General features: G+C 46.4%; 1 protein-coding gene across 1 annotated transcript in view; it reads right to left on the bottom strand.

Moving 5' to 3' along the window:
* CWC27 (CWC27 spliceosome associated cyclophilin) overlaps positions 1 to 26,560 on the bottom strand; it is a 1,011,903-nt gene that overhangs the window by 949,491 nt on the left and 35,852 nt on the right. The window contains exon 2 of the mRNA XM_086960691.1: positions 6,564 to 6,660. Coding sequence (XP_086816817.1) covers positions 6,564 to 6,660 — 97 coding nt within the window. The remainder of the gene's footprint in view (positions 1 to 6,563; positions 6,661 to 26,560) is intronic.

Genomic DNA, 26,560 nt, shown 5'->3' with positions numbered 1-26,560 from the left:
ACGATTGTAGCAGTTCATTTCTTATGCTTGAGAAAGAAGACTGTTCAATAAATCCTTTTATTGAAAACGCCCGTCTATCTATTTCTCTGCACCTCTGGTGAAACGAAGCATATATAATTGACTGAGTGAAATATCTATCTATTGTTTCCACAACTCTGAAGATCAGTTCATTCTTGGGGAAACAAAGTTGTCATGTTTATGAGGTTGTCAGAAACGAATCCCTTCTTGTGAACTTGAGAAAAGTTCTAGTGACCTCTGAGCTAGCTAGCACTCTATTAAGTTTAATATATTCGATAGAGACCTGGTCGACAGAAGTCCTACATCACATCTATAGGATATATTCTTTCAATGGGCAGAGCCTATTGGGAATATAGGAAATACACTACAACCCAAGCAGCACTTCAACTTGGGAATAGTCTCTCCTCAGTTTCTTCAGGTTCCTCTCCTCAGCAAAGGTTTCTTCTTGTAGTCCAAAAGTAATCCAATTTCTTGGGATCAGGGTCCCAATACTTATACCCCAAAATCCTTTGTTCTCTCAGGGGAGAGGGGCCTGTGCCCAGTCCAAACCAGTTCTGAAGCACTCTGTTAACTAGAATTCTCCTTTCCTTTCACAGCGCAGGGCAGGCACATCAGACGCCCCACAGGAGGTGGAGCCAGCATTGTGTAAGGCAAGTACAGTCCTGGACCACTTTGTTTACAGGACTCCTCTTCTTTCAGTGTGCAGGGCAGAGACATCAGACGCACCACAGGGGGTGGAGCCGGCTTTGTAGAGGAAAGGCCCAGCCCTATTCAGGTACCAGGTGCAACTCCTCCCTCCCATCTAGATGCAGATCTCTCTATTCACCACTGGGCTGCCCCAGCCTGTCTCCTGGAATCCCCGAGCCCTGTCACTCACAAATCCCAGACAAAGGAATACACAACCTCGCAGAGGCAGGCTTGAAAGGTTAGGCAAGCAAATAACTACTTTCTAAAAGTGGCATTTGCAAACACAGAATATTAAAACACACATTACTAAAAGATGTATTTCATCATTCTGAGTCCAGGCATACTAAACTCGAATATCTGCCATGTTCTCTGAGTCAGTTAGGATTATAAAATGTAATAATTCTAAAAGCCCATTCTGGTCTATAAAGAACAGGTAGCCTTGCAATAGTGAAAAACGAAAATGGCTGTAATTAGGACATGCCACACACACACACCAGGGCCTGTCCTACCTTATACTTACAATGCACCCTTCCCTCGGGCCTACCATATTATTATATATATTATATTATATGAAGAAAAAGGAAGGTTTAGGGACTGGCAAGTGGGTGCACTTGCCCAGTCAACATGGCAGTACCAGACTGCACACAGGCTCTGCAATGGCGGACCGGAGACACATTTTACAAGGCTGCTTCTGTGGGTGGCACAGCCAGTGCTGCACGCCTACCAGCAGCATTTGGTTTACAAGCCCTGGGCACACTCAGTGCACTGTACTAGGGTCTGACAAGTAAACCAAATGAGCCAATCATGGAGTCACTAATTCATACATTAATTTACAATAGGGAGAGCATATGCACTTTAGCACTGATCAGCAGTGGTAAAGTGCCCAGAATAATAAAATAGCCAACAACAGATCAGAAAAAATATAGGAGGAAGGCAAAAAGTTCAGGGATGACCCAGGCATATTTACAACAAAGTGATGGAGTGCAGCGTTAGCTCTCCTGGCTTAACGCCGCACTCCGCCACTTAAGAAACGCAGGGCTGCACCATATTTACAACAATATGGTGCAGTTAACCAAAAACTACTGATCCTGCAGCTAACTATGTTAAGCACCTCAATCTTAAAGTCTGCAAAATAATAGAGTCCTGTGCCAATCGCCACAGAGACCTGCTGTAGTTAGGTCTCACTGGAAATCCAGAGACACAACTTGGAGAAAAGTGGAGGCAGCACCAGGGATGAAGTCACACTGTAGCCAGTATGGTCATTTCAAATTCCATTTTCTTCTTTGTATAAAAACACAGGACAACAGCCAACGCGTTTCGTTTACTTTAAAGGAACTTCATCATGGCAAAACGTTTTTGGGATGGACCACGTTCCATTTACTGAGTCAAGGCCATAATGAGTATAACCCAGAGTGATCTACTGCGACAAACAGAACCTAGCATTAATGCTGTGCCGAAGTCATCTAGAAACTGGATGCCACTGTTGTTCGTCCAATTGGGCTCAATATAGCCTTGACTCCTCAAATGGAACATGGTCCATCTCAAAAACCTTTTGCCCTGATGAAGTTCCTTTAAAGGGAACAAAACGTATTGGGTGTTGTGTGACTTCATCCCTGGTGCTGGCTCAACTTTTCTCCAACAATATGGTGCAGCCCTGCGTTTCCACCTGCGCTGGCACTAAACTTAGCAGCCTAGCGGCAAACCAGGCACCCCTGCACCATAGGGCAAGGGCGTCTGCATTGAAGGGAAGATGGTTTATGTGCAGGACGATCTTCACTCCTGCACATAAACAGTCTTAAAATTACGTTTTTTTAACTTTTATGTGTGCTGCTTAAAGCAGCACACATAGAAGTTGCAAAACATTTGTTTTGATTGTTTAATTGCTGGAAGGCTCACCTTCCTGCACATAATCAATGGCAATTTGCTGTTTCTATGTGTGCTGCACAACGCAGCACACATGGAAACAGCAAAAACAAGGAGAAATAAAGCATTTCTCCTTGTTTCACCCGTTTAAGACCAGGTTTTCCCAAGCTGTCAGATAAGATGTCAGATAAAATGCTAAAAAGGGGGATACTTGCGGTACTAGAGGGAGAGTCTCAAGCATTCGGAACCAGCCTGCAACTGCAGGAGAAATGAGACAAAAATCTATTGCAGTCTAGGTGTTGTGCTGGCAGAAGTAATGTGTGTAGTCTGTCCGAGTGGGGTTATGCTCGCGCCAAATATCTAAAAGCGAGAACTGATCACACATTTCTAATAGGGTGCGTCGAGATCGTGGTTTAGTGTCAGGAGATACAGAGGTACTGTCCAACCCAAGATTAAGGAGCAAATTAAAGTCCCCACCCACCAGTAATAGCTGGGGCTCTAATTTAGTCAACTGGGCGGTCAAAGTGTGAAAAAAGTCAGGGGAGTACGTGTTCGGGCATAAACACAAACCAGGGCAGTCCGTTGACCCACTAGAGAGCCTGTGACAGTAATGTACCTACCCTCCGCATCACGCATAATAGTGCCAAGACTAAAGGGGATCCTTTTGTGAATGAGAATGACTGTGCCCCTGGCATAATTGCTAAAATTGGAGAAGTATCTGTGTGCTCCCCAGCTGGCACCGAAGTGTGCTGCATCTGTTTTGGGTAGGTGAGTTTCCTGCAAATATGCAATGCCAATCTTGTGTCTCATAAGGTATTGTATCACCTGCCGTCTTTTGCAGTTGTCATTGAGCCCTCGTACGTTCCAGGACATCAGGGTCAGACTGGAGGGGTCCTCTATGTTACCCAGTCTAGCCATTAGATGGACGTGACAGACCAGACATAGCAAAGCAGTGCCAAAGAAAAATATTTTGTGACAGTGAACATATCAGCAACCAACGAAGAACTTATATGTGAACCTGATCCACCCCCCTCATCCCGCACCCAGCCTCTCTTCGAACAGAGTGAGACCAATCGCTAACAAATAATAGAACATGGAGCGCAAATTGACTTTATACTTAAATGACAGTCCCCAAAAACTGAACCCCAGTGTATACAAGAACAGTCCCAAGGGATACACCATAGGGGGGTGGCAACGCAATGGCAATCAAACAGCCAAGAGAAGGATCATACCAGGATGCATAACGTTTTCCTTATAAGTCTGTCAGCTGGGAGACAGGAGCAGCCAGGGAATGTTAGCCGGTGCCAGAGCTGGAAAATAGGTCTGCACTAGCGTCCGAGCCACTATGCGGGGGAGAGGGCCTCCCACTACCCGTCGAGGCCTGATTGTTATTTTGTTTGAATGCTTGGCAGAATTTCTTGACGTCAGTAGCAGTGTCAAATATCCAAACCCTGACTCCCACATCCACATGCGATTGAACGGGTAAGCCCTAGGTTTCGGAGGGCAGTTTTCACCCCATTGTACTTACGACGGGCGTCCTGCCCCATCATAGAGAAGTCTGGATAGAGGAACAACTTAGAACCCTGCCAAACAATGTCCTCCGGTTACCTAGCCAGTCGCAAAGCCAAGTCTCGATCACGAAAGTTTAAGAGACGTGCGATGATGGGTCTAGGTGGGAGGCCTGGGTTAGGCCGTGAGCCCAATGATCTATGTGCTCTCTCCACCACAAAACCAGTTTCTCCATAAACAAGTCCATACGGCCAGTGGCAGTGGTCTCTGGAACCCCCAGGATGCAGATGTTGTTGCGTCGACTGCGCTCCTCAAGCTCCTCGCTTTTGATTGCCACATCTTTGAGGATACGTTCGACCCGTTCCAATCTTTTAATGGATTGAGCATTACCGTCCTCTATGTCCGAGATGCGTGCCTCCGCCACGTCGAGTCTCCTGTCGTGGACTTGAATTTTAGCCCCATAGCTGGCAAGATTCTTGTCAAGTGCATCAAACCTACTATCCAACGCCTTGAAGCCAGCCCTCATTTCCTGTAGCATGGAGGTGGTGACAGCGGAAGAATCTGCCGGGAGTTCCGTTCCTTGAGCGCTTTCCGCCATGCTAGTACTCTCTGAAGGGGCCCTTACTACACACTTTTCAAAGGGGAGGGTCTCTTGTTTAGGATCTTTGCAGCCCATGCCATGGAGACGGTCCACAGAGGGCGAATTGGAACAGATTTATTCCTGGCAGTAGGCGAGGTGCGCCGCAGCAACAAACAGCGAATGAAGCTGAGCAAAATTGTGGGATTCCAAGGAGCAAAGCAGCGCCTATTACTGGGGTGACAACGATGCGCAAGTTTGAGTGTGGCGGCAGCAAATGTTAAATCATCAGCGCCTTTATTCAGCAAAGAGGGCCTGTGTTGTGCCGGCGGCCTCACTGTCAAGATAGAGTGCACCTCAGGAGCCTGCCGTGGTCTCAGAGTCAGGGGGATGGCCCAGGGATACCACACTCATAGCCGTACCCACACAAGTCTGTGCTCAGAGTTGAAGAGCAATCCGCTGTGTAGCAAACAGTTTAGTGGCCTGGGATTCCTGACCACCGCAGCTCGATGTTGAAGGGGGCCAGCAAGGCAAGAGAGTATGTAGTCACCAGCATAAAGGCCAATTCAGATTTCAGTGTCTGGTCAGGGGAGGATTGGGCAGCAAACCAAAGTTTCTTGCAGGATGTGCATGGGAGCCGGTTGGGCGCTTCACTGCTAGGCGGGGCTGTTTGGCACGGTGGGCAGCGACCCCCACCCCACCACCAACGTTGCTCAACTCCACCTCGCGCCCCCGCTTGCCCTGGTGCACTCTGCTTTGGTCTTCAAGTGGGCCCTGTCCCCGCTTGTAAGCTGAATGGCAAGGGGCGCGAGTAAGCAAAAAGGGAGGGGCTAGACGTGGCTGCTCCAGCTGCAAAAGCAGGGAGAAGGGTGGAATCTCCGCTGCCCCGCTACGCCCAGTTACTCACCGCCATCGCGGGCCCGGTCCCGATCGTAGTGCTCAGTGCTCTGCCCAGTCTCTCAAGCCATTGGGTCGGTGGTGAGAAAATGGCGCCTGATCGGGCCGCAGCAGGCCCCTCCTCGCGGCTCCTCTTTGATCCGTAGCCGAACTTCTGGGGGTCACAGCCGCCTCGCTCTTAGTCTGATCGGTGCCGGAGAAGGTCCTTACTGCATCTCTGCCTGTGCCGGGTCAGGTGCCGGGTCAGTCCTGCTGCTGAGTCTGGAGGAGCGAGCTTCAACGCCAAGCAGCCTTCTTCGTTGCTGGCGTGGCCACGCCCCCCTTGCGCTTCACTGTTGAGATGGCAGCCTTTAGAGGAGGAACGGTCATGAAGAAGGAATTACAAGTAGGTGTGAGGCAGGCACAGGGCAACATACTTTGAGATGCCCCCCGCTTAGTGCTGATCGCAGCAATGGACAACAAGAGTCAGAACAACTTAGAGGGCAGCTTTGCTCTTGAAGAGGTTGCTCTACTCAGTGCAGACTGATAAACAAGAATTCTTAAGATATTAAGCATTAATACCACTGAGGAATATGAATCACCTTTAGTAGCTTAAAAGGCGCATTCTGCTTTAATTAATTTGCAACAAAACAAAGTGTCATAGTATACATTAAAACCAATGCATAAAAACCAAACAGACGAAAGTTACACATTTGAAAAGAGGGACATTGGATCCAATAAGGTCACGTAAACCAACCTACTCAAATGAATTGTGCATAAAGCGTTATGTCACAAAGAGGAAGGGGGAAAAAAAGAAAACACATGAAAACATTTAACTCTGGATCTCAAAATAATAACTTTCCATTCTAACAAATGGCAAGTTTGAAAGGGAGCAAGTAAGAAATAATTAAAAATCTGCTCAGCATTGGAATACTACAGACTGTTGGTCAAACATTTATAGGCAATCATAAATATCAACAAACATACAGAGGGCAGCCACTTCCAATAAAAGGTGAAGTCATCCATGTATTACCTTCCATACATAGTTGAATGTAGTTCCTACAAGCCTTTGGAGCTTCTTTTGACCAAAGTTCAATGTCAATATCACCAGCTGTAGTTTTCAGCAAGACCTGTTGAAGGATGGTATCATTAGTTTGCGAAAAATATTGAAATTACTCCAGTCTGTTCATAAAGAGACCGAATACAATTATTTTCTCTATAAAAAGGTATAATCGTTATAAATTTGCAAATGTTTACAAACCACAACAAGGAATTATTTTTCACTTGGTGATTAACTTTAAATAAGAGCAGAATTAACAAAAAAAGGATTTGCATGAAGTCATTTCATTGCCGGTGGACAAGAGAAAGTGGCCATAGACTAGAAGTCTACAAGAATACTCTGTGCACATTCATTAATATCCACCTGCCCACAGATATCAACAGCTACACTTTCAGCTACACTTTCAGCAACATGCAGCAGGTGGGTACCCAAGTGTAAAATCATCAGACAAATTTAATTTTTTTAATTTCCAAGCTTCTCTTTTAACCTCATATTTATCTATCACACTACAATTTCCAGTGTTAGAAGAATAACCTGAAAATGAATTGGAAAAATGGAAAACAAAACAATTCAGTCCAACTTCACCAGATCCACAAAACTCCCTTGCCCGCTTATACACAAACACCTGTACAGTTCCACACCCAAACACTGAGCTGCTCTGTGAGCAGACTAACATGGGGGTGGGTACACCCTCTATTATGCCACCCTCCAGTGGGAGGGAGGCATGAGCCTGTCCCTGGTTGGCTGAGTCCTCCCATCTGCAAGATGGTGGGGACTGAGAGTTGTGCTTCACCTCGCCTCCCCCACCTGAGGGATGGAGTTGGCAGAGGTGGGCACACCTCTCTTCCTCACTTTTTTCCCCGCCTGTTCTCCCGCCCAAAGTGGGGGCCACATACTAACAGATCACTATTACTCATTAAATCAACAGGTGCACAGAAATATACACACAGGCAACGGAATAAAAAGAAAATCATAGAAAGTAGCTATTTTTTACACATGGATGCATAACAACACTCATAGGTCCACACGCAGGTGGGCTGAACCTCAAACTCTGTATGCTGATTTTCAACCTTCAGCTAACGAGGGGGATGGTACCTAGGTTGATGTCAAGATGCTCTGAATAGAAAGTAGCTATTTTTTACACATGGATGCATAACAACACTCATAGGTCCACACGCAGGTGGGCTAAACCTCAAACTCTGTATGCTGATTTTCAAACTTTAAGCTAACGAGGGGGATGGTACCTAGGTTGATGTCAAGATGCACTGCAACTCCTTATATATTAGCCTTTGTGTGCTCATACATATCCCATCTCTCAGTTCAGTTTTGTGCAAACCTATACGGACTCCAACTATTCTGTTTTGGGCCTTTTAAAGGCAGAACAAGTGTCTTTAAGAAGTATTGGGTGTGCTCCTAACTATATAGGTCTTCTCAAAATATGGTGCTTTACTCTGTCTCTGGGCTTCAGTGGAGCTCCTTGTAGGAAAGTGAGTTTCTGTTTCAGTACCCCACCACCACTTTCTGCCAGACTACTGATGCACTTTGACTTGATGTGCCCTGGGTCCCTGCCAATCAGGTTTGCAGGGCCTGTATTCTTTCCCCAAAACAAACCCAATTGGCATCTCTAGCCACACGTCAGCCCCTGGTAAATGGTACCACAGGTACCCAGGGAACTGTGACCAGTGAAGACCTCTAAGGGCTGCAGCATTAGTGTGCCACCCTTAGAGGCCCTGTACCTTTACACACACACACACACACTGTCTTTGCAGGCTGTGTGTTTTGGTGCAGAACAAAGTGAAGAGTCAGCATGGTACACATCCTTGTGTAGACTCTGAAGCGTTATTCCAATCGTGGGTAACGTCCCCAAATGCACACAAGAAGAAGAAAAGTTCCAGAAATTTGTTACGTGTTTGTATCAATAAAGTTTTATTGAAATATTCCTTGAATTTATTCAGTGTTCATTGACGTTACTTTCACATCAATAATTCATTTTAACTTTCAATTTTCATTTCCCAATGCATTTCGGGAACTTGGCCCTTCATCAGGGGCTCTATATACTTTCAAAAAAGGAATATACACAACTATTAACCCATGTATATGTATAAAAACATAATTCAAAAATAAGTAACCATGATATCAAATTTCCATCATTTAGACTTTTTAGACCTTATATCCCTCACTGTGTATGACCAGATTTTGTGCACAAGGGTAAAAAACAAGGTATTATAACCTAACATGCAAATTAAAACCACGTTTTGAATAGAGTGGAATAGTATACAATCGTCTTGATTAGTACATGTTTGTGAAACGGTATGTCATGCGAGGTGACCGGTGTCCCAAACAACAGATATGGATAAAACGGTACAGCACGTCATGGAATCCCACCTTGGACCTGTAAAATATAGTGTATTTGTTGCAGTCGTAACCTTGTTAAAATTCTCGAGTATCTAATGTCATGGTAAACATAGTTCTGAAACGATAGTTGGAACGTACAAGTATGAAAACCATTTAAGTAAGCGACCAGCGCATCAACAATGAGATAGGAATAGTATGAAATAAATTCAATACCTTAATGCAAAGTGAATCGTGGTAATCCGCAGAGTAGTGGTTCGAACATCTGCGGATGAGAACCGTTACATTAGTTTCACTGGTCTAAATCAATCAAACATTTTCACGAGCGAAAGTAGAGTGAGAAAGCGTCTTACAGAAGACTGATGGAGAGACTGCCAGTAGGTTTCCGTTTGTTTCGTGAAGAATCACGAAAGTGAACTCGTTATAATGCGGAGGTTACAGGGCACACCACGTGGTAACTGAAAATAGACGACATACTACTCGAAGAATGTAACGGAAGAAAAAAAAGGGAAAAAAACCGATGTAAATAAATGTGACGAAAGAAAAAAACCGATGTAAATAAATGTTAGGCGTCCCTCCAGTGAATCGCAAAGTCAATGAGTATAATGTGAAAAAGGTAAAAGGTGTGGAAATGCCAATAAAAACAGTGTGGAAATGTGGTCGACTAAATGAGATGGTGACTGTATCTAAATGAATGATAGGTTAACAGAGAAATTAAACAACCTAGATACATGTCAAAGATATGTAAAACAATCTTACAAATCCGAATATGTTAACGTATACTGGATGGTAATCTCCTGACTTATAATCATCAGAAATGTGTAAGTCAATTGTCATGAGTGTGATACACGTTAGTACAGTAGATCATCACATCAAAAACATTATAAACAGCATTATAAGAAGCAATTCAGGTCAAACCGATCATTAAGTCTCTTCGGGTGAATCGTATTAAGGAAATTAATTCAAAAGATCTCTTGTCTCAAGAGATGTTGACTATTCTCTCTCCCGGGTAGGATGGATGGTTGTTCGAGAATAAGAAATCTTAATTGACTGTGAGTATGGTTGGACGTGTTGAAATGTGTTGCCAGTGGTGATTTCAAACTTTTTGTGCGGATATTATTCTTGTGTTCTATCAGCCTTGTCTTTATTTTTCTTTCAGATTTTGCCCACATATGCTAAGCCACATGGGCACTTAATCATGTAGATGACATTTCGACTGTCACAGGTAGCAGAAACTTTTAGTTTAATCAATGTTCCTTGACTGGGGTGTCGAAATTCCTTTCCTTTTATGATTGCGTTACAATTGCCACAGTTATGGCAAGAAACATGAAAGAAAAATAAAGACAAGGCTGATAGAACACAAGAGTAATATCCGCACAAAAAGTTTGAAATCACCACTGGCAACACATTTCAACACGTCCAACCATACTCCCAGTCAATTAAGATTTCTTATTCTCGAACAACCATCCATCCTACCCGGGAGAGAGAATAGTCAACATCTCTTGAGACAAGAGATCTTTTGAATTAATTTCCTTAATACGATTCACCCGAAGAGACTTAATGATCGGTTTGACCTGAATTGCTTCTTATAATGCTGTTTATAATGTTTTTGATGTGATGATCTACTGTACTAACGTGTATCACACTCATGACAATTGACTTACACATTTCTGATGATTATAAGTCAGGAGATTACCATCCAGTATACGTTAACATATTCGGATTTGTAAGATTGTTTTACATATCTTTGACATGTATCTAGGTTGTTTAATTTCTCTGTTAATATGTCATTCATTTAGATACAGTCACCACCTCATTTAGTCGACCACATTTCCACACTGTTTTTATTGGCATTTCCACACGTTTTCCCTGTTTCACATTATACTCATTGACTTTGCGATTCTCTCCAGAGAGACGCCTAACATTTATTTACATAGTTTTTTTTCTTTCGTCACTTATTTACATCATTTTTTTCCCTTTTTTTTCTTCCGTTACTTTCTTCGAGTAGTATGTAGTCTATTTTCAGTTACCACGTGGTGTGCCCCGTAACTTCGCATTATAACGCGTTCACTTTCGTGATTCTTCGCGAAACAAACGGAAAACCTACTGGCAGTCTCTCCATCAGTCTTCTGTAAGACGCTTTCTCACTCTACTTTCACTCGTGAAAACGTTTGATTGATTTAGACCAGTTAAACTAACGTAACGGTTCTCATCCACAGATGTTCGAACCACTACTCCGCGGATTACCGCGATTCACTCCGCATTAAGGTATTGAATTTATTTCATACTATTCGTATCTCATTGTTGATGCGCTAGTCGCTTACTTAAATGGTTTTCATACTCGTACGTTCCAACTATCATTTCAGAACTATGTTTACCATGACATTTGATACTCGAGAGTTTTAACAGGGTTACGACTGCAATGAATACACTATATTTTACAGGTCCAAGGTAGGATTCCATGACGTGCTGTACCGTTTTATCCATATCTGTTGTGTTTGGGACACCGGTCACCGCGGATGACATACCGTTTCACAAACATGTACTAATCAAGACGATTGTATACCATTCCACTCTATTCAAAACGTGGTTTTAATTTGCATGTTAGGTTATAATACCTTGTTTTTTACCCTCGTGCACAAAATTTGGTCATACACAGTGAGGGATATAAGGTTTAAAAAGTCTAAATGATGGAAATTTGATATCATGGTTACTTATTTTTGAATTATGTTTTTATACATATACATGGATTAATAGTTGTGTATATTCCTTTTTTGACAGTATATAGAGCCCCTAATGAAGGGCCAAGTGCCAGAAATGCATTGGGCAATGAAAATTGAAGCTTAAAATGAATTATTGATGTGAAAGTAACGTCAATGAACACTGAATAAATTCAAGGAATATTTCAATAAAACTTTATTGATACAAACAAGGAACACATTTCTGGAATTTTTCTTCTTCTTGTGTGCATTTGGGGACGTTACCCACGATTGGAATAACGCTTCAGAGTCTACTTGAGATCCCTTTTACTCAGAAGGAAGTACCAAATAGCGCCTACATACAAGCCATTAAACTTTTTCACCTTACTAACATAACCAGGAGTGCGATTGTTCTTTATATAAATGGTACACATCCTTGTGTGCCATGCCTACAACCCACTGCCCTGGCATAGGTCAGTCAACCCTCTAGCTGGGAGCACTATATCAGTGGTGAGGGTACAGGTGCATGAGCCCTGTACCCCATACAATGTCTAAGTCCATTCTTGCACATTGTAAGTGCAATGCTGCCAATAGGAGTATATGGTGCTGGGAGTGTGTCATTATGAACTCCACAGCACCATAATGGCTACACTGAAAACTGAGAAATTTGGTATCAAACTTCTCAGCACATTAAACCCACACTGATGCTGGTGTGGTATTTAATGAAAAATACACTCAGAGGTCATTTTAGAGATGACCCCTGAAAACTAACCTACCACTAGTGTCCACACTGAGTTGCTGCTATCAGCTGCCACCACCAGACAGGTTTCTGGACCCTTAGGTCAAGAGCCTGTTGCTCTCTGGGGCCTGAAACAATGCACATCCTGGGACGAGGTGCCAAGTCTCCACCCCAGGATGGGCAGGGTGGGTTCACGAAGGGGAAGCTTCAAAGGCTTGCCGCCTTTGTGAGCTTCCCCAGGCCCAGTGGTGCTGACCTCCACTGTGGGCGGGAGAACCGGTGGGGAAAACAATTGAGGAAGAGAGGTGTGCCCAGCTCTGCCAACTCCACCCCTCAGGTGGGGGAGGTGAGGTGAAGTAAAACTCTCATTCCCTGCCATCTTGTAGATGGGAGGACTCAGCCAAACAGGGACAGGCTCATGCCCCTCTCCCACTGGAGGGTGGCATAATAGGGGGTGTACCCCTACTTTTTACCTACCTGTAACACCCCTAAATTTAGTATTTAGGGGTACCCCTGAGCCTTGCTTCCAGACACAAGAAGAAACTACAAGAAGAAGAAGGACCGAACAGCCGTGCAGCAGCTAACAAGTGGAAGACGCCCACTGACTTGCCCCCAGCCCTACCGGCCGGTCTCCCCTTCAAACCTGCTCTTGCGGAATCCTGGTGTGTCCTGCAGCCAGCAACCTCTAAAACCCCGGAGGACCTGCCTGCCGTTAACCCCAAAGACTTTGTTTCTTGTGAACACCGGATTTGTTAATCAGCAACCTCTGGCTCCAGCCAGAAACCGCAAATCTGCACCACTCTGCACCCGCCGTCCATCGCTTGAGCTCGAGTGAGAAAACAACAAGAGGAGATCCCCCGGCGATCCTGACCCGAGATACAGCGACCCCTGACCTGCCGCAAGCCTCCAGCCGATGCCTGCAGCCTAAATCCAGAAGGTTTCCCCAAGAGCGACCAGGAGCTGGTAAGAAGATCCGACCCCAAAAAGGCACCCCTGCACCAGACGCCCCACGGCCTTGGGTGCCCAAACCGACGGTGCCTAACCAACCCTTAACTTCCCAACTTACTCTCGAAGTGTTGGTCGCACCCAGAAGACCTTCATCCCCAAGCCTGCAGTGCCCTTGCAAACCGGAGGTGCCCCATTGAAAACAACAGGGTGCCAGACGTCGAAACAGCACTCTGCACCCGGCCACCCTAGTGCCTCTAAGGGTGCACTTTTGGTGCTACTTTGTTTCCCCATTTGCCCTGAGCTAAAGTCCAGGAGCTTTGCTCCCACAAGCAAGTGGCCTGCTAGTCAGCAGCCTCCAACAGGATGCCCACTATCTCCCAGAACCTCACCTTCCACTACCAAATACTTATCTTTAAACCAATAACACTAGTTTTCTCCATAGGATAACATTTACTGTTTTTCTTGGAAAAGTTTCTAAGTGTAGAGTCTGAAAACCTAAAGAAATTCTTTTAAATTGCACAAACTAACAAAAACTATTTTACTCACCTGTTTACAGGAAATGCCCCAGAGCAATATCCAGGTATACTACTCTGAGTAAGAAAAGTAATCTCAAAAGTACTTACCTGTAATTTTACTGAGCCCATTCAAGTCCATGAACTGTATTTACAACGTATTGCATTTCTCTGAAACCATACTGCAAGTCAAAACACAGTGCATATACTATTACAAATCCAAACTGTATTACAACTGTATATTTACTGCAAAGTACTTATCACTTACCTGTGCCAGGCTTGCTTGTTTCTAGAAAATAAAATAACTAGAAGAATATTTTTATACAATAACAATTGGTCAGAAGTTCAGTCTTTGAGTGTGTGAATTCATTTGCTGACTGAGTGTGTACAAAAATGATCAACACTGTCCTCTGATACTGCCTTACTGCTCGATCACACTACCACAAATAGAGATTGAGGTGCTATCTAACTTTACCTCTGTCTACCTTTGGGGTTCCACTGGACTTTATGCACACTATACCTCACTTTGGTATAGTATATACAGAGTCAGCTTCCTATATAGGTGGTGGATCCGCGGTGTGATATACAACTTTATATTTATTGGACTACTAGGTTACCACCTATTCACACTACAGAAGTCTTACATTGTTTTTAGAATTCTGATTTTTTCAAATTGGCATTTTTTGCAAAATTACTAAAAGTCTTGTTAGGGCCTTGGTTAAGTCCCTGTAGAATTTTAGAACATAAAAAGTCACTTTAGCTAGGATTAGAGGGGTTAGAAATCTTTTTTAACAATGTCTCAAAACAAGAACCCAGCTTTTAGTCAAAATAAGCATAATGACGTAGAAGACCAGCTTGAGGAGCTCGACCTCACCTTTTGCCTACACTTGTCTTTCAAGGAGGTAAGGTCCCTATGTAAAATTATTAACATAGTCATGGGGTCACATCCCACCAAACAAAAGCCCCAGGAGCTGTTGGCTGGGTATGCAAAGGACCACCCATCTGAAAATTGTGAAAACTCATCACATGAGGAAGAAGAGGGAGAGAATGACCAGGTAGGTCAACCTCCCCCACTTCTTAGGGAGAAAAGGGCCCCAGTGGCCATGGCTCCGAGAATCAACCTCTCAGTACCTAGATCCCACACAGGTGGGTCAGGCACTACTGAAGACATTGAGGAAAGCCTTAATGAGGAGGACATCCTATTAGCCAGGCTGACAAAAAGATTAGACCTAGAGACCATACTCCTGGCTCTAGAAAAAGAAAGAGCAGAGATGGGCCTAGGACCCATCAATGGTGGCAGCAATCTAAAAAATATAGAAAAGGAAGGATTCTATGATCCCAAGATCCCCACATTTGGTTCACAGCCTTTGAAAGGGCTTGGGAAGCCAGAAGGGTGAAGAAAACTCACTGAGGGGCACTCCGTTGGGAACTGTTCTCTGGTAAGTGCAGAGACAGACTTCTGACCCTTAGTAGAGCAGATGCTGGGTCTTATGACCTCATGAAGAGAACTCTGATTGAGGGATTTGGACTCAAAACTTAGGAAAATGGAATTAGATTCAGGGGGGCTCAGAAAACCCAGAGTCAGCCCTGAGTGGAATTTGTTTACTGTTCAGTTTAGACACTAGATGGCTGGGTGACTGGAAGCAAAGTGTAAGATTATGATAGTCTTTATAATTTGTTTATGAAAAATCCCATTTTAAGTAATTGCATTGATGAAAAGTTGTATCAGTATCTGGTAGACCTAGGTCCAATTTCTCCCCAAGAATTGGTAAAGAAGGCAGACCATTGGGACAAGACGAGGGTACCTACGACGTCCACTGGGGGTGACCAAAAAAAATGGGTTACAAAACCTCCCCAGAGGAAAGACAGTGAGCCTCTTAAAGATTAGAGTAAAGAGTCCCAGGTATACCCTCCCACAAACCAGTCCAGGAGGGTGGGCCCAAAGACAACTCACAAACCAAAACTGGGTACCAAGGTAAGAATTGTTATCCTAACAAGGTATGGTGTCACAACTGTCAAAAGGCAGGACACCACACCAAGGACCCTACCTGTCCTAAAAGCAAAGCCCCTAGTGTAGCTCCAGTGGTTACCAGTGTAGCTCTGGAGGAGGATTCCCCAGATAAGTAGGTTCTCCTAGCCATCAACTGGAACCTGGGCCCAAAAGGTGAGTTGCAGCTTCCAGAGGGGAGTAGGCACTTCCACCACCTATTGGTGAATGGAATCCCAGCCCCACTGCCCTGAGAGATACCTGTGCCAGTCACACTGTGGTGCATGACACGTTGGTTCTCTCAAACTAGTATGTCCCAGGGGAAACAAAAACAGTAAGGGCTGTCGTAGGAGAGTCATTGTTAGGCCTGCAGCTGTAGTGCTCCTAGAAATACCTGGGTTCCATAGATGGAGAAAGGTGGTAGTCAGTAAAAACCTCCCCCTTGATTGTCTCCTTGGGAATGACCACCCAGAGGTTGGTCTGAGCCAAAGAGAGGTACTGGTTCAACGCCAGACCCCACCCAAGAAACCTGGGGGGGGGGCTCAACCTGCAGTTAGTGCAGCTAAGCCCCAAAAGTAAAAGAGGAAACAGTGTAGGAAAGGTGGGCAACTGTTAGCCACCGTTTCAGTGGGACAGGGAGATTCTATCCCAGTAAGGGAGAAATCCAAAATTGTCACTGGTGAAGTCCCCCTAGCCAACAAAAAGACCCGACTACTCAGGCAACTGTCCAGCCTGAATAGGTGGCTCCTCAGCTGGCAGAACAGAGGGTGGAAGAAGGGTGTTCACTACCAAGTGTAGTGACCCCCCACCTGAAAACAGCAGACAGGCTACCAGAGCCCAAAGAAGCCTGTAAGTTAGCCACTTCATCTACCAGTGAAGGGCTAATGGTGTGGTTCTGGACACTGACAGCTGCTAGTAGCCTCTGCTGGGTGTTAGCCTTCATGGCAGCACAGTCCTTGGCATGGTGACCTAGCCCCTGCCAAATAGCAAGTTAGGCCCCCTGACATTATTGTTCATGGTGGGGTTGGCTCAAGATGTGGGTAACCTCTGTGGGTAAGCTGGGCTTTGCTCTAGCTAAGTTAGAATTTGCAGAGGTAAATAAACAATAAAGGTTCAGAGGTAGACACCTCTGAACCCAAACTAAAACGATGGGGTAAAGACCTAGGAAAAGAGCATTGGGAATAAGGTCCAGAAAATGTTGAGGTAGGCCAGCTTGCCAAAGGGACTGACCTGGACAGCAGGATGTAAGGCAGAGTAGGCCCTGCAACTTTCAAACAATTTCCCCTACTCTTCCTCGCCAAAAAGACTAGGAAGACTCTCCTATTCTTGGTCGAGTCTCCTGGCCTTTGGCCTGGGGGAGGAGGGAGGGGCTTGTGTAGGAAAGTGGGTTTCTGTTGCAGTAACACCCCACACTTTTTGCAAAACTACTGATGCACTTTACCTTGATGTGCCCTGGGTCCCTGCCAATCAGGTTCCCAGGGCCTGTGTTCTAAACTAACCCAATTGGCATCTCTAGCCACATGTCAGCCCCTGGTAAATGGTACCAAAGGTATCCCGGGCGCTGACCAGGGAAGACCTCTAAGGGCTGCAGCATTATTGTACCACCCTTAAGGCCCTGTACCTACCTACCTACCTACCTACACACACACACAGAACAAAGTGAAGAGTTGACATGGTACACATCCTTGTGTGCCATGCCTATAACTCACTGCCCTGGCATCGGTTATTCACCCCTCTACCTGGGTGCACTATGTAAGTGGTGAGGGTACAGGTGCATGAGCCCTGTACCCCAAACAATGTCTAAGTCCATTCTTGGACATTGTTTGGGGTACAGGGCTCATGCACATGTACCCTAAGTAAGTAAGTGCAGTGCAGCCATTAAGAGTATATGGGGCTGGGAGTTTGTCATTACGAACTCCACAGCACCATAATGGCTACACTGAAAACTGAGAAGTTTGGTATCAAACTTCTCAGCACATTAAACCCACACCGATGCCAGTGTGGAATTTAATGAAAAATGCACACAGGGGGCATCTTAGAGATGACCCCTGAAAAGTAACCTAATACTAGTGTCCAGACTGAGTGGCTGCTTTCTGCTGCCACCACTAGACAGGTTTCTGGACCCCTAGGTCGAGAGCCTGCTGCTCCCTGGGGCCTGAAACAATGCAGATCCTGGGGCGAGGTGCCAAGCCTCCTCCCAGGATGGGCAGGGTTCACGAAGGGGAAGCTTTAAAGGCTTGCCGCCTTTGTGAGTTTCCCCAGGTCACTTGCTGCTTTCAGCAACTGGTCCCCACTGGTTCTGACCCCCACTTTGGGCGGGAGAACCGACTGGGAAAGCAAGCGAGGAAGACAGGTGTGTCCACCTCTGCCAATTCCACCCCTCAGGTGGGGGAGGAGAGGTGAAGCACAACTCTCAGTCCCTGCCATCTTGCAAATGGGAGGACTCAGCCAACCAGGGACAGGCTCATGCCCCCTCCCACTGGAAGGTGGCATAATAGGGGTGTACCCACCCCAGGGAAGGGCCACATTGGTCCCTACCTTTTACCTACTTATAAAGCCCCTAAATCTAGTATTTTGGGGTATCACTGAACCTTGCTGAGGAGGAGGAGGAGGAGGAGGAAGACAGCTAACAAGAGGAAGACGCCCACTGACTTGGCCCCAACCCTACCGGCCTGTGTCTCTCGAACCTGCTCCTGCGATTCCAGGTGTGTCCTGCAGCCAGCAACGTCGAAAACCCCAGAGGGCCTGCCTGCCTTCAACCCCAAAGACTTTGTCTCCTGTGAACACTGGATTTGTTCATCTGCAACCTCTCGCGCCCGCCGGAAACTGTGAATCCGCACCAATCTGCACCCGCCGTCCACGGCTCGAGCTCGAGTGAGCAAAAACCATGAGGAGATCCCCCCAGCGATCCTGACCAGAGATCCGGCGACCCCTGACCTGCCTCCAGCCAACGCCTGCAGCCTAAATCCAGAAGTTCTCCCCATCCGCAACCAGGAGTTGGTAAGGAGATCCGACCCCAAAAGGCATCCCTACACCAGACGCCCCACGGCCGTTGGTGCCCACACCGACGGTGCCTAACTAAGCTCCAACTAACCTCTCGAAGTGGTGGTCGCACCCAGAAGACTTTCGTCCCAAAGCCTTCAGTACCCTTGCAAACCGGAGTTCCCCTTTGAAAACAACAAGGCTCCCGATGTCAAAACAGCACTCTGCACCCGGCCGCCGTATTGCCGCTGAGGGTGCACCTTTGGTGCTACTTTGTTTCCCCATTTGCACTGAGCGAAAATCCAGGAGCTTTGCTCCCACAACCAAGTGGTCTGCTAGTCATCAGCCACCAACCGGAGGCACCCTATTCCCCATTGGATAACACTGGGATTCAGCACTCTGCACCCAGCCGCCCTAGTGCCGCTGAGGGTGTAACAAGAGTGCATCCTTGACCTTGGGGGACCTCTGAGTCTACACCCAGAACCTCAACTCCCACTACCAAATACTTACCGTTAAACCGATAACACTATTTTCCTGCATAGGATAACATTGACTGTTTTTCTTGGAAAAGTATCCAAGTGTGCAGTTTGAAAACCTAAAGAAATTCTTTAAAATTGCACTAACAAAAGAACAAGTTACTTACCTTCGGTAATGCTTTTTCTGGTAGATACAGTATCTGCCTGTGGATTCCTCATCTTGTGAATATCCCCTTGCGTCAGCAACATTCAGAAAATCTTTTTGTAGCTTCGCGCCGACGTGGACGACGTCACAGAGGCACGACATCGCGCGTGACTCCGCTGACGTCACCGACACCATAATAGGCCCACGTCGGCGTGATGACGTCAGTTCCGCCCTTTTTTCCATGCCTTCGAGGCACACGGACGGACCGACAACAATAGATATATACACAGTATACAATAGTGAAGATAACACACACAGTGTAAAGACACTGCAGTAATTCAAGTAGAATAAAACACTACTTTTGAGAATAACATATATACAGTAAAACACAACGGGGAGGCGGGTGGGCATGTGAGGAATCCGCAGGCAGATACTGTATCTACCAGAAAAAGCGTTACCAAAGGTAAGTAACTTGTTCTTCTGATAGATACATCTGCCAGTGGATTCCTCACCTTGTGAATAGAGTCCCACAGCAGTCCCCACTCCCGGAGGAGGGTGTCCACTCTCCTATACCAGAAAATCCTGGAGGACAGAACGCGCAAAGTGGCCGTCCCTCCTCACCTCGGAATCCAAGCAGTAATGCTTCACGAAAGTGTGGGGGGAAGCCCAAGTTGCCGCTCTACAAATATCCTGTACAGGCACACCCCTAGACAAAGCAGATGTTGAAGACTTTGCTCTAGTAGAATGATCCCTCATACCCTCTGGAGGTTCCTTACCCGCCAGGGAGTAGCCAATCTTGATGCAAAGTATGATCCATCTTGAAAGTGTGCGCTTGTGCACAGCCTTTCCTTTCTTGCAGCCAGCAAATCCAACAAAGAGCTGGTCATCCACCCTGAACTCTCTGGTTCTGTCCAGGTAGAAGCTCACCGCCCTCTTAGGATCCAGGCGATGAAGTCTCTCCTCCTCGTTGGAAGGGTGAGGGGGAGGATAGAAGGTAGGAAGGGTAACAGACTGTCCTAGATGGAAGGGAGTCACCACCTTAGGCAGAAAAGCAGCCCTGGTCCTAAGAATCATTCGTTCAGCATGAATGGTCAAGAATGGGGGCTTCGAACTAAGAGCTTGAAGCTCACTTACCCTCCTTGCCGAGGTAATACCAACCAGGAAAACCGTCTTAATAGACAAAAGTCTCAAGGGACATTTGTGCAAAGGTTCAAAAGGAGAACCCATCAGGAAAGTAAGCACCAGATTTAAGTCCCATTGAGGCACAATAAAGGGAGTAGGAGGAAATTTATTTGTAAGGCCTTTCAAAAATCCTAAAACCACAGGAGATTTGAACAATGACGGCTGATCCGGCAAACAAAGAAAAGCTGACTAAGCCGAAAGATAACCCTTGACAGTGGCAACAGCAAACCCTTGCTGCGCCAAAGAAAGAGCAAATTGTAGTACATCAGATAAACGAGCCTTCAATGGGTCAACGGATTTCTCTCCACACCAAGTGACAAATTTAGACCATCTGTATGAATAGATAGATTTGGTGGAGTCACGCCTGGCCGATAGAATGACATCCACCACATCAGGTGGGAGAGAAAAGGAATTCAGGCTGCCCCGTTCAATCTCCAGGCATGAAGGTGTAAGGTCTGGAGGTGGGGGTGTAGAACCTGCCCCTCCATCTGAGAGAGGAGATCTGCCCTGAAAGGGAGACGGAGCGGCGGGCACGAGGAGAGGTGCAGAAGATCTGTGTACCACACCCTTCTTGGCCAATCCGGGGCAACCAATATGACTTGAGCCCGGTCTTGGCAAATCTTCCTCAGAACCCGAGGAATCAAGGGTAAGGGAGGAAACGCGTAAAGGAGTCTTGAGTCCCAACTCAACTGAAATGCATCCCCCAAAGCTCCCTGCATCGGATACTGGAGACTGCAGAATGACGGGCAGTGGGCATTCTCGCGAGTGGTGAACAGGTACACCTGAGGAGTTCCCCACGTCCGAAAGACGTGACAAACTACCTCCGGATGGAGCCTCCACTCGTGGTCGGCTGAGAACTGCCGACTGAGACTGTCTACACGAACGTCCAGAACTCCAGCCAGATGATTTGCCATCAGACAAATATGACGGTCCTGAACCCAGGACCAGAGACACTGCGACCCTACTCCTCCCTGTTTGTTGACATACCACATCGCGGTGGTGTTGTCCGCCAGGACTTGAACCGACCAACCGCGAAGGGAAGGGAGGAATGCCTTGAGTGCCAAACGTATCGCCCGCAATTCCAGAAGGTTGATGTGAAGCAACCTTTCCTGTGGAGACCAAAGACCCTTGACCTCCAGATCCCCCAGATGAGCACCCCACCCTAGAGTGGATGCATCGGTTATCACTGTGGCCACAGCTGGAGGCAGTTGAAAGGGCTTCCCTTGAGACAGGTTGCCTTCCACTCCCCACCAAGTCAGATCCGCTGCAGTTTCTCTGGAGATCCTCACAGACTCCCTCAGATCTCCGTTGTGTCGATACCACTGCCTGCGGAGGCACCACTGGAGTGCCCTCATGTGCCAGCGTGCATTGTTGACCAACAGAATGCAGGAAGCCATCAGACCAAGCAGGCGAAGGACCTTAAGGACTGGAACAACCGCTCCATTGAAAAATAAAGGAATCAACTCCTGAATGTTGCGAATCCTTTGAGGAGGAGGGAATGCACGACACACAGTTGTATCCAGTACCGCACCTATGAACAGGTTGCGCTGGGAGGGCACAAGGTGAGATTTGGGCACATTTATCGAAAAACCCAACCTGTGCAACAACTGAGTTGTCTCTTGCAGATGATGGAGCACCTTCCCTGGAGATTCTGCTTTGATCAGCCAATCGTCCAGATACGGGAATACCGGTATCCCCGATCTTCTGAGATGTGCTGCCACCACAGCCATCACCTTGGTGAAGACTCGAGGCGCAGTAGTAAGACCAAACGGTAGAACCACAAACTGGTAATGTTGCAACCCTACCGTAAAACGGAGATACTTTCTGTGAGACTGCAGGATAAGGATGTGAAAATATGCATCCTGCAAGTCTATTGACACCACCAAGTCTTCTTCCATCAGCGCCCGGAGAACCTGTGCAAGGGTGAGCATCTTGAACTTCTCCTGTTTTAGGTAAAGGTTCAAGATCCTGAGATTCAGGATTGGACGAAGTCTGCCATCCTACTTGGGTATCAGGAAATACCAGGAGTAGCATCCCTGACCCCTTTCCTGCTCTGGAACCCTCTCTATCGCACCCTTTTTAGGTCGAGCAGCGTAGTCTGCTCGAGACCTTTTGTTGCCCGTATCTGGGAATGTGGACAGCAATGTGCCACGCGCTTTTCCTTTCCAGTTTTCACCGGGGGAGCGCGCCTCTCAGACGCGCTTGCGCAGACACGCACACACAGCCCCTGCTTTCGCTTGGCTTGCATGCAAACACGGCGCACACACACACAGCCAGCCCCCACCCCCTGCACACACACAGGCGCGCGCACACATACACACGCTGCCGCCCCCCCTGCACACACATACAGACACGCACACACAGACACGCACGCATACACACGCACGCATACACCCGCCGCAGCCTCCAACCCCCGCCCCTGCACACACACACACACAGACACACACCCCCGCCCCCCTTACAACTAAGCCCTACTCACCGCATCGCCGCCACTCCTGACTTCGGCAGCCACCGCGGGGCTCTCCCTCAGGCATGGGAGCCCCGCCCGCGTCACCAATGCTGCTCTCTGGCACTCTGTGGATGCGGGCTTCATGCAGAAGGCGGATGTCCCGCCCCACGACCGGCTTCACGCTGCCGAACTTCCGGTTCAAACTCGGTCGCTGAGCTTGTTTTTTTTTGCCGCGCGCGCTCAGAAAACAAATGGTGATTTATATAAAAAAAATAAAAAGTGTACCATTTGACACGGCATCCCAAAACAAAACTTGGGCTCTTGAAATGGGGTTGGGGGGAATATGGGGATAATTAATTAATACTTCTCTGTGGTGCGCTCTTTGAACCTGGTCAATATGTTTTTGTTCAGGCTTTTGTCATTGAAAGTCCGCTTCCCGTCGCACCCCCAAAATGTATGCCCCCCACCTAGCGTGGCTCAGTGTGTGCAGCTCCAGCGCTTGCAGAATTGCTAATCCGGTTGCCAGGACGACGGCTGCTGCTGGAGGGAAGGGACGGCAGGGGATGGCGAGCGAGTTGTAGAATTACGGCACCGAGCGTAATGAATACAAACCCGGTGATTAAAGCATCCCGCGGCAGCGGGCAGGACTTTCAGACGGAGCCGGGGAGAGCCGGCGAGCGGGAGCAGGGTGCGGCGGCGGCGGGCCAGGGGTACGGGCCGGGGCGTCGGTGGCTGTGCCGGGATCCTACGGAGGACGCAGGGGATTGGTGGAGCGGGATACTGTATCCCGGTTCGTGGGCCCGGAGGGAGGCAGCGAGCCTCCTCCCCGCTGTGTCTGACACATCCCGAAGTAAATGACTGATTGCGGCGTGGAGACTGTAGATCAGGCACAATGGATGGCAGGAGCCAATCATTGTTTTAGCAAGTCAGAAAAGTGATTCGAAGACATTCTCAAAAGGCTGCAGTAGGAGCTAAGGGTAAAATCCGTTCGACCAATTAATGATGCTGTGCTGCTCTGTTCGCACTAATGCGCTGCTTTGTCCTTGCAGTTAGCTCTGTGGGTTGAGTGGCTGTTGCAAAAGTCATTCTTCAATCTGCAATCACAGGTTCAGGCCACAGCATAGTCAACCGACCTTTACAGCTTTCCTGGTGTGGGGAAATAATACCACATTTTATGAAAAACGCTGCTGTTTGTGATGTGAGTTATGCTGATGTGTATATGTAAGATGCTCGTTGTTAAGTATAAAAAGGTCTAGTGCAAACCTAGGTGTAAAGCAACGGAGTGCGGTGCAAGAGGAAGAAAGGGACATTCTCTGGACAATTGAGGGGGCTGGCACCTCAGCTCTCACCCAAACAAAGACCCCACTGGTTTGGTCTTGTTTCTAATAGTATTCTGCAACGTAGTTGTGGCGCTTTCATTAAATAAATAACTCTACTGCGCCGTTCCCGTGCTAAACTGCTCCCGGGAGTTTTAATCCTGATGCCTAAAACGGGTAGAAACTTTGCAGTATAGTTTTCTATTTATTTTTTGTGGTTTGCAGAAAAAAAAATCGCTCAAACAACGTATTCGTCCATGCTCAAGTTGGGGGTGTGCTTGAAGAAAAATGCGAAGTGCACGAGAGAAGCTGAAACAGGGAATAGTAATGATAACTTGTTTTTAGATAGCGCTTCATACTGTGCTTCTGCTATGCCTATGCACTGTAAATAACAGCTATTACCCAAGCTGATGTTACGCTATATAATAATTTCGGAAGGATGAAAGCCTGAGTTAGTCTTGCCGGGGTTGTAACTCATGACAGACAGATCACTACATTTCTCAGAAGCCAGTGTTTACCTCATACCCGCATGACCCTACTGACTGGAAAAACATTACTATAGGAGACAGAGTATACACTTTCAATTTTGTGCTCTCTTTGTAAGGCTAATTTTCATGATTTCCCGGCCAACTGCATGATTTCAGTAGAGAAGAGGGACTTCCTTTGCAGTATGAAACTCAGAAAGAGTGTTTGGGTCATTTTATTGTAACTTGGACTTGTTTATTTTTTTTATTTTTAAGCCAAATCTTGTGGTGGCCACAGGGATTGACAACTGATCTTCAAATATTTATTGCAATTTTTTAATACTGATTGAGCCACCTGATTGGATCTTCCGAGACCTGGAAATTGGGTTTGGATGTTCCAAAGCACAGGAGGGAACTAAGGCAGCTGGCCCGTGGATTGTTGCTGCTGCACACAGCTCCCTTTTGAAGTTGATCGAATTAACTCCACTCATTGACTATTACTACTGTCTGTAATCCGTGTTTTCATTCTTTTGTGAGTCAGCACTCTATTAAAGGGTGTTTTCTGTTAAAGTTTTAACATTTAAAGAAGCACTTTATCTCAGTACCATCCAGTTGCTTTTCAGAGGGGAGAAATACAACTTTGTTGCAATCCAGTTTTGGCTCCAAGGTTAGTGTAGGCTACAGAAGCACCTACTCCAGGTCACACCACTGTGTCCCAAAGAGTAGATGCACTTTAACTCATGCTTTGTGACTGCTGTATTTTGGAGACTAGGCCGCAGAGGTACCCTAACTAGGAGTACCCTGCATAAGCTTTCATGCTACAAGATCACTGTGTCCTAAAGAGTAGACACAGGGGCACTCATGCCACATGACCACTGCGTCCCGAAGTGTAGGCACAGACACTCGTACCATATGATCACTTTGTCCTGAGTAGGCACAGAGACACTCATGCCATATGATCACTTTGTCCTATCGCCCTCACTCTATCTATCTATCCCACTCACTCTATCCATCTGTCTATCTATCGCCCTCACTCTATCTGTCTATCTATCGCCCTCACTCTATCTATCACCCTCCCTCTATCTATCTATCTATCGCCCTCACTATATCTATCTTTCGCACCACCACAGCATCACTCAGGGGCACCACAGAATCACTATGCACTACAACAGCATCACTGAACGGCACAGCATCACTTGTTGCCACCACAACATCACTCAGTGCCACCACAGCATCAATCTGTGCAACCAATCAACAACAACTGGTTGAAATATGTTCTATCAACTTTTCAAGCTTTATTACAAATGTCACAAAAAGATGTTAATATTTCACTTTCACTCAAGTTTAAGCTATTGCTATTATAAATTACAATAACTTTTAAGTATTAATTGTTTTAAAAATAATTAAAAGCTATTGTTATTTGTAATATCAATACATCTAAGTCACGTAAATACAAAACATCTTACATTACAAATGCTATAGGTGTCACATTTGCAAAAGTTAAACGTATTGGCATTGTAAATGACAAAGCTATTAATTTCGCTATTTTCAAAACAAACACATAAATAAAAAATGTGTCATTTACAATACCAATAGCTCAAACTTTCCTAATGCGAGACCTATTGCATTGCAAATGCTTGTTTAACAGTGTCTGGACTTCCTCCTGCAGGAGTAACAGGTGTTCCTCCGTGCAAAAACCTTGGCAAGGAGGGTAATTCG

Source organism: Lissotriton vulgaris, chromosome 3_1, assembly GCF_964263255.1.
Source record: "Lissotriton vulgaris chromosome 3_1, aLisVul1.2, whole genome shotgun sequence".
Taxonomy (NCBI): Eukaryota; Metazoa; Chordata; class Amphibia; order Caudata; family Salamandridae; genus Lissotriton; species Lissotriton vulgaris.
Note: the sequence above shows the minus strand (reverse complement) of the source record. Positions and strands in the feature narration are given on the sequence as shown.